Genomic DNA, 17,995 nt, shown 5'->3' with positions numbered 1-17,995 from the left:
GCATGCTGTTCTGTGTTAGAGAAGCTTTTTTAAAAGCAAAGATGGAGAAGTGAAAATGAATTCAGACTTTTTTTCTGGACACCTAATATTTCAAATATTCTGCAGTTGCTGTTCAGAGGAATCTCTCAGGATTCAAACAGGAACATAAATTGTTCTGCTGGATTCCTCTACTTTAAAGGTCCCTTGTTAATTCACATCCAGATTCATGTAAAGGTTATATTTTATCTCACCAACCCTTAGCACAGCTGTGTGTGCAACAGCTCTTGTGTTTGTTTGGGGGGGGGGGGATTGCATTTGATTTTGTATGTAAAAGCTTTCATCTCACGTTTCTTTCATTGAAATTGCATTTGTTTTGCGTTTCCTTCATGTGCTCATTTTGTTATTCAGTATAGTTTCAAATCTCCATTGAAATTTTCCCTCCCCCTTTTTATTTATCTATTTATTTTGTCCATTGCTACACTAGAGCAGATATTGGAAGCCACCACCTAACCCCTCAGATGTCATCATGCAACATCATTCCGTTGCATTTTCAGCAAAAATTAGTAGCCACCAATGGAAAATGTGATAATTGCTGCAGCTGATGCCATTTTATCTTCCCAGGTATCCCAGAATTACCCTGTGTTGGAAGCTTCTGGGGAGATGGGAGGCTGCCAAGAGCAGCTACTGCTTTCTGCTCTGCTGCCAGCAAAAACATGTAATCCCCACCCACTGGAAACCTTTAACAGTGCTTCCATTCTTCCATGTTTCATCCTCTGAGCATTGGGATAAATGTGATCTGAACCACTAGTTGTTTAGTTTTCCATTCATCACAAAACATATGCACACCCCTAGATGCAATTCAACTGTAATCTGTCAGAACAGTTGAAATCCTGCTACTAAACACATGCATATTTAGCACTACTGGAATAAAATGGACAATTCCACTCAGAAATGAAATTGGTTTGAAATCAGTTGTCCCACTGCAGACATAAAGATTATTTTGATGATTCAAGGTTGTTCTTCTCAGAGACCAATTGAATACATAGTCTCAATGTGTAGTGTCTTGTATTTTCAGCATTTTTTACTACCTCAGTAATATAAATGTTCCTACTTTTTCAAGCTCAAACAAGAATATGATTGGGGTATATCGGCTGAATGAATCATCTACCCTCATAAAAATATGAAGTTATAAAAATTATTGCAGAAAGTTGCAGCTGCCCCATTGTGAAGTCAAAGGGTTTGTAGGCCCACAGAGAGACTGGGGTTTTGGTGAGTGATGATCCTTAGCGATTGAAGATCCAGCCAGAAGACAGACCTTTTCTGAGAATCAATGGCTGTGGTTTTATGAGTAAGAGCTGCATAACCGGTCTCCAATATCATTAAATCTTTATGCTAGCAGTGCTTTGCATGTGCAATGTAAGAGAATGTGACTGCTTTATTTCCTGTTGATGGAGGGAAATATTTGGAAAGGGGGGTGGGTAAATGTGCATACAGTGTTTTATTTATTTTTTCTTGCTCTGGGCATCACACGTATGTTCTAAATAGGCTCTTTAAGTTTTGTATTTGTTCATTGTTTCTGACACTTTCTTGAAGTTTCCTTAACCAGCTTGCAAAGCTGAAATGGTTGCTAAAAGTGGAATACCACTGAGCCAAGCAATTAGTATTTGTACAACCCACATAGTACTCTGGAAATTGTTGAATTCACCTTAGCCAGTCTTCGCCAGTATGGCCAATGGTCAGGGATGTTGGGAGTTACAGCCCAACAACAACTGGAGAGCACCGTACTGGCTATCCCTGCTCTAGGCTGTAGTCCACACTCCCAAGGACTTTCCGGTTCATGGGTCAGTTGGTTAGTCAGTGCATTGATCCACCTGAGCTATGTGAAGAAACAGCCTGCCAAAATAAATGTGCAGTTGGTAAAGTTGTTACTAGCGAGGATGCTGTTCACACATACCCATGAGTTTTGGAATGCACTGTTTCACTGTGTATGTAACATCAAGCCATAACCCCTGATTAAGCAAAAAGAGCCTGTGCATACAGCTTCCATTTTGTTCATTCCTCCAGTGAGCAAACAAACCACGTAGTGGCTGGCTTAGCATTAGTGGCTGGCCCAGGAATTGTTTCTCCCAAACAAGTTACAATTGAGATTTGGCTTTAGATTGTGGTTTGCTTGGAGCTAAACAAACCACAAGTGTTGGGTCAGATGTATGTAGTAACAACTAGCCACTCTGTGGTTTGTTTGCTCACTGGAGGAAAAGAAGTGCAATGCGGGAGACTTTGAGCTGCAAGCACCAGCACATAGCTTGTACACAGCATAATTTGCTTAGCCATAGCCTATGGCTCCGTGTTGCACCTGAATGTGGCCATAGTGTCCTCAATTTTATTGCCAGCAGCCTCATTGTTCCTTGGGGCACAACTGCATTGTATAGTGACTGGGCTGATAATATAGTGACTTGTGAAAGGTCACCCAGTGAGCTTCATGGTTGACCATCCAAACTTCTACTCACTGCATGAATTCTTTTCTTGAGCAACTCACAACATATGTGAGAACTCATAATTGTCTATTCAAGGGGTAGCTAACTTGTGGCCCTCAGGTCGCTGGAGTCCAGATCCCACCAGCCAGCATGACCATGGTGAACAGTGATGGGAGTTGATGTCAAGCTACATCTGAAGGCCCACAGATGCCCCATCCTTGTTTACCCCATTGAATGCTTAAATGCAGAACTGGTATAGCTCCAGGTCCAGCAAGAGATTTGGTCAGTAAGTGTACAAGTCTTCTTGTATTTCAAAAATAAAATCCTATTTTGCTGGTTTGTCAGATCCAAGAACCATGCAGTATTCAGACCTGTCACGTTCATTGTCATATATTTATTTTCAGTCCTTAACTCACTGCAGGACAATTCCCAGTTCCAGCTGTGATGCTTGCTTTGTAAAAGTGCCCCTCTATTGAATCTTTGTGAAAGGTAAGGAAACTATTAAACTGTGTGAGGTAACCTTTAAATTAGCTGCTTTTTTCTGTTAGCAGGATTAGACAGGATTTCGTCCTTTAATTTCGCTGCTTTTCTGAACTTGCATTTGCATCTCTCAAGCTTCATAAGGTATAGTTTAAAGTATTATATTTCATTTATTTGAAGAAAGACGAAATGATTATTTAAAGTGTGAAGGTTTGTGACATTTCTTCCTCTGTATGTCCAAGTTGCAGAAACCATATTTTTACCAGAGTTTGCAAAATGTTGATTCTTTAGCAAAGGTTCCCCCCACCCATATTATCCAACTGATAGTGTTGAACTGCTTTCTTGTCTTCATTAGCTCCTTTGTGAATTCCTGTTCCTTTTTAAGTGTTGTTGTTTTTTTTAAAAAGCACACAACCTGTACCTTGTGCAAGAAGAAAAAGATTTGATAGTTGGCATTAACAATTTTTTCTATTGCGCAAGACAACTGGCTCAGTTTTTCTTCAGAGCATGGTTTTCACTGCCAGTATTCTATATTTAAGAGACACACAATTGGCTTGCATTTTGAAGATGCTTAAAGCATCCACAAATTAAAATATAAGCAATTTGGCTTGTCATTCAGAATACATCTCATGAGAACTTTTGATCTGTTTAGCAATAGTGACTAGAACAGTAATAATAGCAGTAATAGAAGAGCCCAAGGGGGCTTTTGAATTGTTTTTCCTCAGACAGGAGTCTCTTTACCTCATTGCATGGCAAATAACTCTGGAAAATGACGGGGAAATTTTGTAGAGTCATGAAAGTAAGCAGTACACAGAAAAACATAAAATAGCCCACTTTGTGAGATTGACCTGGGGACGGTTTGGGAATGGATGATGATTAACAATAGTCTCAAATGACTAATAACAATAGTCTCAATTGACTTATTGTATAAGGCTAGCAGGATGTGGCACTTAATCCATTTGAGATTTTCAGAACATTGATTATCATTCCGAAAATATGCATGTTCTTCTTTAAAACTATGTTTTAATAACCAGCAGCATATAATAATCGAGTTTAATATCACTCTGGTGGTGTCTGAAATACAAAAATGCACTGAGCTTCTGCATAAAGTAGTCTGTGTTGCTACGTTTACATGCTTACCTTAGTGCAACATCCTCAATGAGTAGATTAATAAAGTAATACAGTAATCAAATGCATGCAATGAAAACAAAATATGTATTAAAACATTGTCTAAATGTCACCTTGTATATTTTAAAGACATATCCACGTAGTTAAAAAATGAGAAACAGACAAGAAATAAAAAGCAGGATGTATTTTTCACTTCTGCTATACAAAGACAACATTTTTGTGCAAAAGATTTTGAAAAAAAGTACTGTCAAGTGTCTGAAAGATTTGTGTATATAATCCATACAAAAATTATTTTAATAAAAAAGTCTGAGAGGTTGTAATTTACACAGTATTTTTTCAAACATTACAGTGGTTTCAAAATAATCCAGATTGATTACACCTGAATAAAATTCAGTAATAAAAATGCAATTTTCTAGTAAAAAGTTAATTCTAATTCACATTATTTGAAATGACATACAAAAGTTATCATAGAAAATTTCTAAAAAATTGTTGTGTACAACTGATGGAATGTAGGCTTCCCATTTCAGGGTTATCACTACAAAAGCTATTTATTTTACTTGAAATAATAAATATTCTTGGGAAAACTGATTGTCTGTTATAAAATAAGAATTTAGAGTTTTCTTTAATTAAAGGGTTGCATAGCAACAAAGGGATACAAAAATTCTATTGCAACTACAGATATAACGTCAAGAAGTATAATTTTCACTCACTTATCGTATGCAGTTCCAAGAGGGTTCTATCGCTTGTCCTAGTTTATGCATGAGTTTAGACGTATCACTAGACAGAAACCGTTTACATACTCAAAACTGAATATGTCTGAACAAAATCCTTGTCTAAAAAGGAATTGTCATTTTGATAATATGTTGCACATCCACTACACTTCTGATTTGTGGATGCTGTTTAACGGGGGGAAAGAATAAAAGTCAATGTCCAATGTGTGCCATTAGAATGAAATGCAAGCAAATTTATCATGGTGTTTGGTTTCACCCTATCTCTGGATCAGGTACTTGTGTCTTGTGGTGCTCTCAAACCACATTAGACCAAAAAAGAGTACAACTTCCATTCTACAGGAGCATATTTAATCGTCCTCAACATTTGTCTTAACCACATTCATTCATAAAAGTGACTGTCAGGACTGCCTCTAGGTCCCAGCTCACAGAGGACCAACGCCCGGTTGATGTAATGTACAAAAGTCTTTATTGAAGTTTAGTTTCCATTTCAAACCCCAGAGCGCGCAGCCCTACGTCTTGACTCTAGATCGGCGAAGTCCCCTCTGAGTCACTATCCCTTCCGCACCAGTTTAAGATCCTAGCCCGGCTCCACCTCCTGCGCTGTTCCTTCCTCCTCTGGGTCCTTCTGCCCCCTGGGGTTTCCCCCTTCCTGGACTCTTCTGATGCTGACCCCCCTGAGTCTTGCCCTTCCTTCCGGCGGGCTTTAGGACCTGGCTCCCTATCCGGGCTCCCTGCTGTGCCGCTCGCCTGTACATTTGAACTTGGCGCGCGCGCCCAGCCGGTAACCTTCCTCCTGACCGTTTCCCCGCTCTCCGATGTGGGCGTGGTCAAACCTGACTCATCTCCTCTCGCTGGTGGTGAGAACACTGGTCCCAATTCCTGGGACTCCCCCTCCCTACTGCGCTCTGGTGGGGAAGCTGGTCCTGATTTCCAACTGCTGCTCAGGGAGTCCCCGCTGGCCCCTTCCTCCTGGGGTTTTCCCCCTGGAGCCCCCCTTGCCCTGGCCATTGGCGCTCCCTTCTGTGAATCTTCCGATTCGCTGGAGAGGCTCGTGGAATGACTCTGGCCGCTGTCACTGCCCCCACCCCACTCGGATTCCTCCTCCTCGCTCTCCATTTGCTCCCCCTCCTGTGTCTCTGCTCCTGAACCCCTGACAGTGACCAATATTAAAATGGGTTTAGAATAATAAGATTGCTGAGACAGAAATTACGGAACTGTGATTAAATAAAACGTATCACAGTTAATTTTCTTTTTCACTCTCTCTCACACACACAAATTTATTTCTCCTTGGTAGCTGTAAAATAAGGGTTCACACAAGATATTGAGTGTAAACTCCATTTTTGAAAAATACGGTTGGCACCTCTTTATCCTGTTAAGCACAAATAAACTTCACAGAAGATACTTATTGCAAATATCTCTTTATACAGCCAGAAGAATCTCCAATAAAATATTTGAATATAAATCTCCTCTAAAAACGTTCTATATTCCATATTGTAAATAGGTTTATTTACAAAAGTCTTGTTTATTTACATCTCTGCTGAAATCACGGTCTCATTATGTCCATGAATACTGGAATCTCCTAATAGAGATGTCTGTTTGGAGTCAATTCTGTAGGGTTTTTGAGTTTTGTTTCCAAAAACGGTTATACTAATCCCACTTGGATGACTCTGCATAGACATATGAGACAGCAAAGGAATATTTGCATCCTGATTAGATCCTGAAGAGGGTAAGCTAGTCACGTGCCCAGTGCTGGTTGATCCACTTGCACTACTTGGCGAACGACTCTTTGGTGGAGGACAGTGCTGAATTACTCTGGGTGGGCCTGCAGGCTGGTAGTGAGCAGCTGGGAAAGCAGCATATCCAGGAGGAATTGGATATCCATTTATAGGAATAAATCGCTGGTTTTGAGGTATTGGTGGGCCAATAAATCCAGCAATTTGGCCTTGTGGTATACCCTGTGCTGGAAACATGTAGTTAGGGTACCTAGGGTTACTCAGGTTGCTAACTGGGCTTGCGCTGAGAGAAGTTGTCTGAGTGGTAGCATTTCCACCAGAAGGAGTAGTAGAACTAGTGTGACTTGACAGCCCCTCCCAAGAACGCAGCCTAGCATGGATATCTTTAAACCTTGGTCTCCGAGATGGCAGCTCATGCCAACATTCGGTCATTAAGCTGTACATTCTGGGAGGGCAGTCTTCAGAGCATGGCAAAAGTTGTCGCTTCCTAACCATTTCTATGACCTCTTGGTTACTAAATCCATAATAGGGCTGGAGACCAAAGCTGAAAATCTCCCACAGGACAACACCAAAGGACCAGATGTCTGAATCGGAAGAGAATTTGCCATACAGAATTGCCTCTGGGGGCATCCAACGAATGGGTAAGAGGGACTTGTTTTGAACTCTGAAATAATCTGCAGAGTAGATTTCTCTTGACAGTCCCAAATCAGAAATCTTCACGTGGAGCTGTTCTCCAATTAAAATATTTCGAGCAGCCAGATCCTTGTGAACAAAAAAATGACTTGATAAGTATTCCATCCCTGCTGCAATCTGGACTGCTACGTGCAGAAAATCTCCATGATCTAAGCTAGATTTTACAGTACCATCCTCATCACTGCTGCACCCAACATCTGAATGTGGTGATCGCATTATAAGAAATTCATGCAGGTCCCCTTGATTCATGTACTCAAAAAGCATGCAGACTGGCTGCTCTTGAGTCACAACGCCAAGAAGGCAAACAATGTTGGGATGATGCAGTTCTGCCATCAGAGAGGCTTCCTGCTGGAACTCTGCCCACTGTTGTGGATTGTTGCAGTCCTTTAGGGTCTTAATTGCAACCAGCTGAGCATGGTCCATGCCTGGTAGATAAAGGTGTCCCTTGTAGATTTTGCCAAAGGCACATTCACCCAACTCTTCCATAAAACGGACAGCAGATAGAGGCAGCTCTTTGGCTTTGCTCTGTTGGAAAGAAGACAACATGTCAACAATAAATTTGGATGGCTAAAATCTCAGTGCCATACGCCTGATACTGTAGGAGGATACTATAACAAGAGTGGTGTTGCAGTGGTTTTCAAGACACTCCTTCCCATTTCTTTACTTTATAGATACAGAGTTAAAAATAATTCCATCATAAAGCATGTGAACTTCAATATTTCCATTCATGAAGTAGGTGACAGTAATTGAGCGGGGAACTCAATGTTCAGGACCTTTCGGAAATTAAGTTTTCCTTTACTTGAGATCCTCGCTACTCTCACTCCAATTTTGCCAAAGCAGTATTGCAAACAAAAGAAGAAAAAGAAAAGGGGAGGAGCAGAAAGCCCCAATGCACTTTATTATCATTTGAAAGTGACACTCAGGACTGAATTCTAATTTTCCTAACCATTTACAAATTTTAGATAAATACTGTGTGAATTAATATATCGCAGAGGCATTTAAACAAGCAGCCAGTTGACTGTGCAGTGATGGCAGGAAATTAGCTGTATTGTTGAGACACAGATGGTTTATATTATACAAATCCTTTAGGCTAAAACTTGTTTAGGTCTGGCATATTGTAAATTATATTTTAGTAATGAAAGTGAAATGACCTCTGTCTGACCTCATGCAGGATTGTCTGTTTTAACCAACCTAGTGGAAAAGTATGAAAGAAAATGAAGTCATAAAGTTTTGGCAGGAAAGGGGTTCATTTTAAGTTAAGCAGTTATAAATCTGCTTAGTTTTTGTTTGACGGGTATTTGTCATATGGTGGTGTACAAAATGCAAAGAAGTGTAAAACACATATGAGGCACCATGCCAACGTAAACCAAGTACAAAGGGAATTTGTCAGGGGACACTTTATCTCTATCAGTTGCTTCTATTAAATGAATGACAAGAGTGGACACAATTTATGATATTATACTAAGCATGTAGCAAGTGCCTTGAGTTAGGAATTACTCTGTAGTAAATGTGCTTAGGATGGCAGCCTAACAGTGCAGTCTTATACATAGCCACTCACATGTAAGTCTCACCAAGTCCAATAGGACTAAGCTCTAAGTAAATGAGTACAGGATTTAGTCCCATGTACAAAACTGGGAATTTGGTTTACTTCTTGTTTTTATTGAATCAGTTAGCATATGTCCAAACTCAATACAATTTTATATTCACAGAAGAAAGAATATTTTATGGAGTGGAAACAATTGTAATATTGTCCTACTACTATTTGTGAAATGCAGTCAGCTGGGATTGACACATCATTAGGAAAACTAGTGCACCCAAAAGAGCTGGAAGAGACCAAAACAGCAAATGTTCTTTGAACTAGAATACTAAGTGGAAACATTTCTCTTTTATGACATAGGCATATAAAGTAGATTTCATCAACAATACCTTTGGTTTATATGCATTCAGCATAGACATCTCTACGTTCTGTCCTCTGACATGCTTAGGCTGCCTTTGCACTGGAGGCGAAGAAGACTTCTGGTTGTTGCGGCAAATACAGATGAAGAAAAATAGTAAGGCAATAGCCAGGGGAATTGTAACACTGGGCACCAATATATAGAGGATTTCCATTTTATTCTTTTCCTTGGAGTCTTTTGTGTCTAATTCAGAAAAAGAGGGGTGGGGAACAATGGGAAGAAAAGCATAAAATCTCATGCTAAAGAATGCAGTTTTGTACATGAAATAAAACACAAGTTTTGTGTGCCACATGAACTGTTTCTGATGACTGTTCTATTTCTTGACTGAGCAACAATAATACCAGATAAAGGTAAAGGGACCCCTGACCATTAGGTCCAGTCGTGACCGACTCTGGGGTTGCGGCGCTCATCTCGCTTTATTGGCCGAGGGAGCCCGCGTACAGCTTCCGGGTCATATGGCCAGCATGACTAAGCCGCTTCTGGCGAACCAGAGCAGCACACGGAAACGCCGTTTACCTTCCCGCCGGAGCGGTACCTATTTATCTACTTGCACTTTGACGTGCTTTCAAACTGCTAGGTTGGCAGGAGATAGTTGTGTGCTATTAAGTTTGAGTGCAGTTCATTTGAAGGCACTTCGAGCTTCCAGTGGATAGCCACAGATCCTATTTGGAAAAAAGCCAGCTAAATCCAAACCATTATCATAAGAATTTATTCAGAAACCATGGGGTATGAAGTGCACTTGGAGGAACATTTTTTAAATCCCCAACAAATAATTATATTCACATTAGTGTTGGATTTTATGCTTCTCTAAAAGGCCTGACACATGGCAAAGGTATTCTTTAGGAAAAACTTGATAGCAGATGACAAAGAGTTGAGATAACCTGGACCAAAAAGATAGATACCCACCCAAACTGGCTATGGTTGCCCTGTAATCGGATAGATTAGACATTAAGAAAAACAAGAGCTTAGTGCATAGTTAATTGTTTTTGTAATGGTGTATTTTGGCAGAGCAGCAGTTTTGCAGCTCAAAACTGCCTTAATGGGGTGAGGGGAACCAATTGTTTTCTCTGCGGAGAGTGGGTTTACGTAAGTAACATCACAAAAATGTCCATCTGTGGTGCCAATGCTATAACCCATAAATGGGCTACGTGCCTCTCAATGCCTTCCACACACACAAAAATTGGCTGAGACTTTTTGATTATACTGAAAAGTTGCCAACATATTTGGGAAGCCAGACAGGTATACAATGCCTTGGCCAAACCAAATGGGGTGGAATGTTTTCCATATCTTTTCAGAAAAAGCCACATAGATAATGTATACTATTTCAGAGAGCCAACAGATACTAGAGTTTAGAACCCTGAAGGAATGAGGCACTGCATTATCTTAACTGTGACATGAACTTCATTCCTAAAATTCAAGTGCAGGCTACTTCTCAAATTTCTTTTAAGTAGTTCTAATTGTGCTTTGGGTATGGGTAAAAGTACAACTCTTAATCTCTGGCTCTCTGATTCATTAGGATTTTTGTGTGCCATCCATTGGGTAATTAGTGGCACTGTTTGAATGTGACAAGTGCTGAGAAAGAATGGCATATAGGCTTCCATTGTATACATCGATAGGTTTATATCTCCCACTCTTGGGTGTGTTGTTCTTTTTAAAATATTTGAAAAAATGCCAAAGGTGTTGAGTAATATTCAGTGTAGAGTTCAGAAGACCCTAATGCTTCATGGTGAGAAAATGGAGCTGCTTTAGAAGGACGGAAGGAAGGAATGGAGGATGTGGGAGAGAGAGAGAGAGAGAGAAAGAGAGAAAGAGAGAGAGAGAAAATGAGACAGGTGACAAGAGTTGAGAGAGCCTACTGTTGTAGGTGGCATTTCGGACTTTCCAAGTGTCCAAGTGTGCCATAAAGCCCACTTAGAATAGGTCAGCCTGGTGCTCTCCTGTCTTTTGCAATTGAGTAAGCAAGCCATGCAACAGAGAGAGAGAGAGCCACTTACATCTGTTGTAGGCATTTTATGTCTTGCATACCAGGTATAAGGGCCAGATGAAGGAAGGGAACACCCTGAAAGATCCTCTGGGAAGGATGGTAGTGGTGTGTGAATGTTATTTTGCTGTTGTTTAGTCGTGTCCGACTCTTCGTGACCACATGGACCAGAGCACGCCAGGCACTCCATTTAGTTCTCAATTATTAATCTTGTGTTTTTATATGGCATATTTCCTTTTTGTTTCTGGTAGTCTCAACTCCTACCTGCCCCCCCAAAAAAAACCATTGGAAAGAAAGAGAGGTGCATGTAGCTATTATACTGTAATAGGAGGAGAGTTTCTCCTATTTGTTCTTGATCATGCACACGTTGGAGTGTGGTGGGGAGGAAGTTAATGGAAATTTCCCTCTCTTGTAAGATGCTTGTTTGCATAATACAAATGTATCTATTTCCATTTTTAAAAATGCCTAAGGCTGTGAGTTTTAATTTCTCCAATATTAAAAGATAACGGTCTTCTCCATTCTTGCAAGAACTTTAACTTCATGGGGACTACACATCACTCCTGGATTGCAAACAGCTGATCACTGCTGACACCCACCACCCACTCACTCCTGAAGCAGCCATAACAAATGCTGGCCACTAAGGCATGCTGCCAAAAGAATTGGGGGTTCCATCCAGAAAAACCAAATGCTGGTCTAGTTCAAGCCCTGCCCAGAGAGGTGAGTGGGAGCTTGAACATTAGGCTGACACATCTTGATAGTAAAGTCAGACAAGTCGGAAGAGAAGATGTGAACTACTAAATCAAAGAAGCCACATGTAGCAAAGTGATGAAAGATGAGAGAGACCAAGACCATCACAGCCATTTGATGAATCTTTCAAGGATAAGAAAAGAACAGAGACTCTGAATTTTTGGCAGCAAAACCTGTAGTAACATTTCACCTCTTTCCCTCCTTGTTTAATAACAGAAAGTACATGATAGGAGGCATATGCTGAAGCTCAAGGAAGTACATGTTTCGAAAGCATTTTAAGTTCAACTCTAGCTGTATTTGACATTCCCTTTTATTCTGCCCTGTCATATTTGAAGGTTTCAACAGAAGACGTCTGAAAAGTCTCAAGGACAGTGTTTCTGGAATGATACTACTGTTTCGTGATAGCCAATATTTTTCATCAGCCAATATTTTTCACAAGAATATGCAAATAAGATCCATGCTACGGATCAGTGCTCACTAGTAGAACTTTTAAAATACTTTCAGGGTTGCTTTAAGGGCTGTGGTGATTTTATCCTTTGGATAAATTATAACTGTAGGATCGGAAGTTTGTTAGACACATTCAGGAGTTTATCTTGTAGAGAAGTGTTCTGGAAACCTATTGTCCCAGTTTGAATGTAACGTTCTCAGTTCAGCAATCTGCGTTTTGATGGAGCAGAACTGAACTTCAGGGGAGGCTATCGAGGGCTACTAGTCATGATGGCTGTGTACTACTACCTCCAGTATCATAACTACGCATTGCTGGGGAATACAGGTGAGGACAATGCTGTTGTACTCATGCCCTGCTTGTGTGCATCTAGTTGGCCACTGTGAGAAAAGGATGCTGGACTGGACGAACCTTTGTTCTGATCCAGCAGGGATCTTACATTTGTATGAATTCCTGGTTTGTTAAACCATGGCTTGCAATAACATCTGGACCAAGAAACTGGTTTTAAGTGCTCACAACAAACCACAATTGCAAACCACAGTTCGATCTTGGTTTGTAGAGATCCCTTTAAGTGATAAGGCAGTTTCTCAGTTCAGAAGTCATGGGAAACTGTAATTTAATAAACCAGAAGTCAGAGGTGTGTGTGGTAGAGGTGCTCAAGTTCACTGCTTGTTCCTGCTTTAATAAATGTTTCTTCTTGGTCTGGCAACTTCATGTATGTCTTTAAAACACACATTAGTTTTATATATTTAGATGTAGTAATATATATCGGTATGACATGAAGGCGGGCAAAAGTATGTATGCCTGCTAAGCTTAGCTAATGTATGTAAAACATACATTTCTAGGTACGGGTTGATTAGAGAAAAATCACTCCTTATATTCTTGCTTTCCCTTTTTATATAACTTCACATCAGAAGGTGGCAGGCAGGAGCTGCTTATGGTTAAAATTAGCTAGTACTGGTAGATATAATCGTAACACTGTACCTTAGCTGGCAGCTTCACATCTATTTCACAACTTCTTGGGCCTACTAAGAAGAGTGGAACTATAAAAAAACTATAATACCGAGGGGGGGGTATTCTCCTCCCCTACCTGTCCTTGGTGGCTCTTTTCCTTAGGGAGGAAGCAGAAATTTTGGGAATACTTCTTCACCAACACAGTATCATAGTCATGTTTGCACCTTTGCAATCTAAAATATCTTACTCCTGCTATTGTACATCAGGAGTCTCCAGTCAAGATGAGATTATTTTAGTGTCCTTTCTTCTGAAGCTTCATGCACAAATTATTCACCAGTTATGTAGAATTATAATAATACCACAAAGCCTTGTTAGTTCTGAACAGATCTCAATCAAGTGAGTTTCCTTATTCAACCGGCACCAATTCTGAGTATTCTGTTTAGGGACATTACAGTCCTAAGATACGTCACACGTCAGTAAATGCTGAACAGTGCAACCATTAATTTGAAAATTCTCCAGTCCTAAGTAATATACTTTTCTGGAACAGAGAGGCTGCTTTGCATCTTACTTTTTACATAGCTATTTTTAGTAACATCCAAGCTGATAAAATAATAATTGAAGTCAGACACATGCACTATAGACCTGATGGGGAAATGGTATCAAGCTGCAGAATTCACAACAACATGGGTGGTAAAACTGGTGTGTCAGCAACAAGAAGCAATTTCAACACAGCCCATGGGCAACTGTAGAAAGTGAATATATTTCTTTGTATGTGTATGGGTCTCTTTTGATAAGCAGGCTGGTGTGGTTTCACAGTTCCCAGAACCTGCCAGCAGCTTCCATGGAGATCCAATATGTTTCCCATCAACGCAGGAATTGTGGATGCTGCTTAATATTAAGAAAGCTTCCCTGCCGCAAACTCTTTGAAGTCCAACAATGAGAAGATAGACATGATCCATCAGACACCTGTAATTATAATGAAGCCTGGATTGTCGCTTGCCTTCAGGCCTTTGTGTTCCTCATCCACACCTCTCCTGACTGTTGCTCACCAGCAGAATATGAGTCCTCCTCAACTCTCTGCACCTTATTCATCTTAGTTGTAGGGCTGAACAGCATGGCTCATCATTGTGTCAACTGTGGTTTTTGAGAATTCCTTTTGCTACACCCAGACTTGGGTTTCCCTTTCAAAATGGGAGAGTTCTAATACACTTACCACAGGCAGGGATGTCACAAAGCTCAGATTTAAAATTTTCATCTAAGGTGAAGCACCATGGAGCCTCCTTCTGATTCCCTGGGTTTCGACAATAGGAGTGTCCCCCATTCAGCTCTGGGTATCGCACAGCAGTGAACGTGTGCGTGTGGGGGTACTGAGAATTCCATGGCTGGCACTGTCGCCCAGACTTTGTGACACTCATTGTCCCTCGGTAGTCTGCTCCTGTGCTGTTGTAACATTTGTGATCTGTAAATGACAACAGCAGTTCAATTGTGGTGAATCAGAGGGGTATTGTGCACATACTGATTGGTGTAAGAACATGAAAGTGAGAGAAAGTATCATTTTGCTGACCCGTGTCCTTCAATTTAATTCAGGTTCTCAATTTGCAGAGGCCATAATGCTAGACTTGCTATTCATTCATATACTTGAGAACATACAAAGTTTAGGTTTCTGGAATTAAATAAAAAAACACTTATCCCAAATATTTTAGAATAAAAGACATATAAGAAATCAAAACTGCCCTGGAAACCTGAAATTAATCCCTTACTTTGGCATGAAAGTAAAGAGCAGCTGTGAGATCCAATTGTTGTTGCGCTATCTTAGAAATACAGCCATTTGATATTATGTTAATTCTAATCAGTCTGTGATCTAACATGAACTCTACTCAGTGTCTGGAGTCAGGCCTACTAATGTAGCAAAGAAGCACTGCATAGCAACCTTTGGCCCTTTAAGAAGTCTTTACTTACCATTAGTAGTGCCATTTACTTTAATGGAATGGCTAATGGGGATTTTAATGAGCAAGGCTTGGGATACCAGACACTAACTGGTGTAAGAATAGTACAAAAAGCAGTTCAAAATATAATAATGGTTAATTTATATTTTTAAATGCACTACAGTGGTACCCCGGGTTACAGACACTTCAGGTTACAGACTCCGCTAACCCAGAAATAGTACCTTGGGTTAAGAACTTTACCTCAGGATGAGAACAGAAATTGCGTGCTGGCGGCAGTGGGAGGCCCCATTAGCTAAAGTTGTACCTCAGGTTAAGAACAGTTTCAGGTTAAGAACGGACCTTCAGAATGAATTAAGTTCTTAACCCGAGGTACCACTGTATTCTAAATAATCAGCTTGCAAACTAAATCCAAACAAATGGGTGGGTGCATTGGAAGATGGATTCTGGAATAATGAGTGGGGCTTTCTACCAGGCTAGTAATTGAAAATATGAACTTCTGTGACCACAAAGCATATTACTAATTCTTATTGACATTTAGTCCTATCCACAGATGGGTAGGATATTTTGTATGCAGTACATCAAGTTTATAGTTATCACTCACTCTTGTTGATCGGATCTGCCATAGGGATGCCAATGCGGATACAATTTACAGCTTCTGGGCTATCAGGCTGTGGAAGATCTTCACAATTAGGCAGCTTTAAACGCATCAGAATCATTGGGTTGGATCTTGCAAAGATGTACTCAGTTTGGCAAAGGACATTTTCCAGAATTTCACACTCATCACGGCACAGATCCCGTGGCTTTGCAGCTGAAGAAGTCTCATCGCAGTATGGGAAAGCGTAATGGCAGAGTGAAGGAATGGCAAACTGGGAACATTTATCAGATAAATGACTGGAGGTTCCAATCATAGTGAAGGCAGCTGTAATATACACATACCAAAAAAGTTTAGGCAATACAACGTGAAGTGACATATTCAGCACCATAATGCTTGTTCATAGCCTAACCAGGGGTAAGCAAACTTTTTTCAGCAGGGGGCTGATCCACTGTCCCCAAGACCTTGTGGGGGGCCAGAATATATTTTGAAGGGGGGGAAAATGATGCAAGAGCACCATGAGCCCCGGTGGCTGCTTACCTGTGTCTTGCAAGTGGCAGGGGCTGGCGGTGGGGGGAAGATGAGCGGTGCACGATAGGGCTCCGGAGAGAGGCTGCTTAAAATGGTGGCTGCTCAAGCGCTGCTGCTGCTGGCACCAACAAAGCCCAGTCCCCTTCCTCCTCTAGGCAGAGCAGGGAGAAGCCAGGAGGAGAGAGGAGGCGCTGCCGCCGTGTGAGGGAGAGGGAAAGAACGCGTGCTGGCGGTCCACGCGGTGATTCCCAGACCGTCCATGGGCCGGATCCAGAAGGAAATTGGGCCTGACCCAGCTCCCAGGTCTTAGTTTGCTTACCCATGGCCTAACCACATCCAAAATAAGATACGTAATGGGAAGTCTATCTATGTGGAGATGAAAGTCTGTTTGAAATTTTCAAAAATTATTTCACATTGAATATTGACAACACTGCATTAATTGTGACCTGACCATGCTGAAGGTCGCGTGCTATAGACTCCGGTCTCCTTTTGCTGCATGTGTGGACCTGAAACAGGGTAGTTGTTAAGCAACTAGCAAGTTACAATGCAAGGCCTGAGTTTGATGGGCTGACTGACAAATTGTGAAGCCCTGCTTTAAGGGACACTGGTCTATAAAGCAGACATTGGGTGGAATCCAACTGATGGCCTTCACAGGGCTTTTGATACTGTGGTCACCTTCACTAACAAAAGAACCCTACAGCTGCTCCGTAGAAGGTTTTCTACACTGTTCTGAAGGTTTCTCCAACTCTCTGGAGCTGATGGGAGGGAGTTACTTGGGGCCTGCAGAGAGGAGGTGTAAGCAATAATAATCTCCCATCCTTTTCTATTAGCAGAGGTGTTCACAGGAGCAAAAGCCCTTTTGTAAGTGCAGGGGCACCAACTGGACTTCACCCCTAGTGACATTGAAGACCCCATTAATGCAGCTGGAGTTAAGTCATTATAAATTTACTATTCTGTTTTCAATAGAACTTAAGCACCACTAACTTTGTCTGTAGCCTTTGTATATATTATAAAGTGAAATGGTTGTAAAAATACACACACAGTTGATAAAGCTTAAAAATATATACAAATATATTTTCATTTTACATCTTTTTAAGCATCAGTTTCGTTTTCATGGTAGTGTTTCCAAAAGTTGTAATGTTTCTTTCCTTAAGAATATATTTACACAGAGCTAACCATATATTCTGCTGCCTATGAGTACATTAAACATACTAAATCCCAAGCAAGCTTGCTATAGTGTAGATTATGGTAAGGTCAAGAATGATGGCAATCTTGCTGAAAATAAAAGCAAACTTTACATACCAGTAATCTGATTTTCTATTTCACCCTGCATATGCAAGGACTCCATATAAATGGTTCGGTTTCCAATAAACCTTGCACATGCTATTCCTCTGTATGGCTGACAAAATCCATCTTCTTCATATTCATCACTAAAATCAAATAGGCACAACTTAATTACACTCTGATGAGCACTGTAGAGGCTGTTCTCAGTAAAGAAGTAGAGTGTCATGGAACCTTAAGGACCAGGAGAAACTAAGCAGCATATAGAAATTTACAGTGTGAGTAAACAATAATATTCAAAGATGGAAAGATCTACAGTTGAGGCAACTGTAGATCTTTCCATCT

General features: G+C 40.7%; 1 protein-coding gene and 1 long non-coding RNA gene across 4 annotated transcripts in view; one reads left to right on the top strand and one right to left on the bottom strand.

Moving 5' to 3' along the window:
- Window positions 1–4,230: 4,230 nt before the first annotated feature.
- The window catches only part of ROR1 (receptor tyrosine kinase like orphan receptor 1), a 162,163-nt gene continuing 148,398 nt past the window's right edge, over window positions 4,231–17,995 (bottom strand). For 2 of the 3 annotated variants that reach the window (XM_083742860.1, XM_083742861.1), the window contains exons 5-10: window positions 17,672–17,799; window positions 15,848–16,165; window positions 14,514–14,759; window positions 9,145–9,356; window positions 5,954–7,743; window positions 4,231–5,187 (exon numbers count right to left, since the gene is read on the bottom strand). In XM_083742860.1, the coding sequence (XP_083598986.1) occupies window positions 6,319–7,743; window positions 9,145–9,356; window positions 14,514–14,759; window positions 15,848–16,165; window positions 17,672–17,799 (2,329 nt within the window). In that variant the 3' untranslated portion in view covers window positions 4,231–5,187; window positions 5,954–6,318. Of the gene's footprint in view, window positions 5,188–5,953; window positions 7,744–9,144; window positions 9,357–14,513; window positions 14,760–15,847; window positions 16,166–17,671; window positions 17,978–17,995 lie in introns of all 3 variants that reach the window. The other variant, XM_083742862.1, reaches the window with a different exon arrangement.
- LOC310846424 lies at window positions 7,055–9,473 on the top strand. Its single transcript, XR_014565287.1, has 2 exons — window positions 7,055–7,166; window positions 9,116–9,473. It is a non-coding gene; the product is annotated as an uncharacterized lncRNA (long non-coding RNA).

Source organism: Podarcis gaigeae (assembly GCF_964106915.1).
Source record: "Podarcis gaigeae genome assembly, chromosome: 6".
NCBI classification, from domain to species: Eukaryota; Metazoa; Chordata; class Lepidosauria; order Squamata; family Lacertidae; genus Podarcis; species Podarcis gaigeae.
This window is presented reverse-complemented; position numbering and strand designations above follow the sequence as displayed.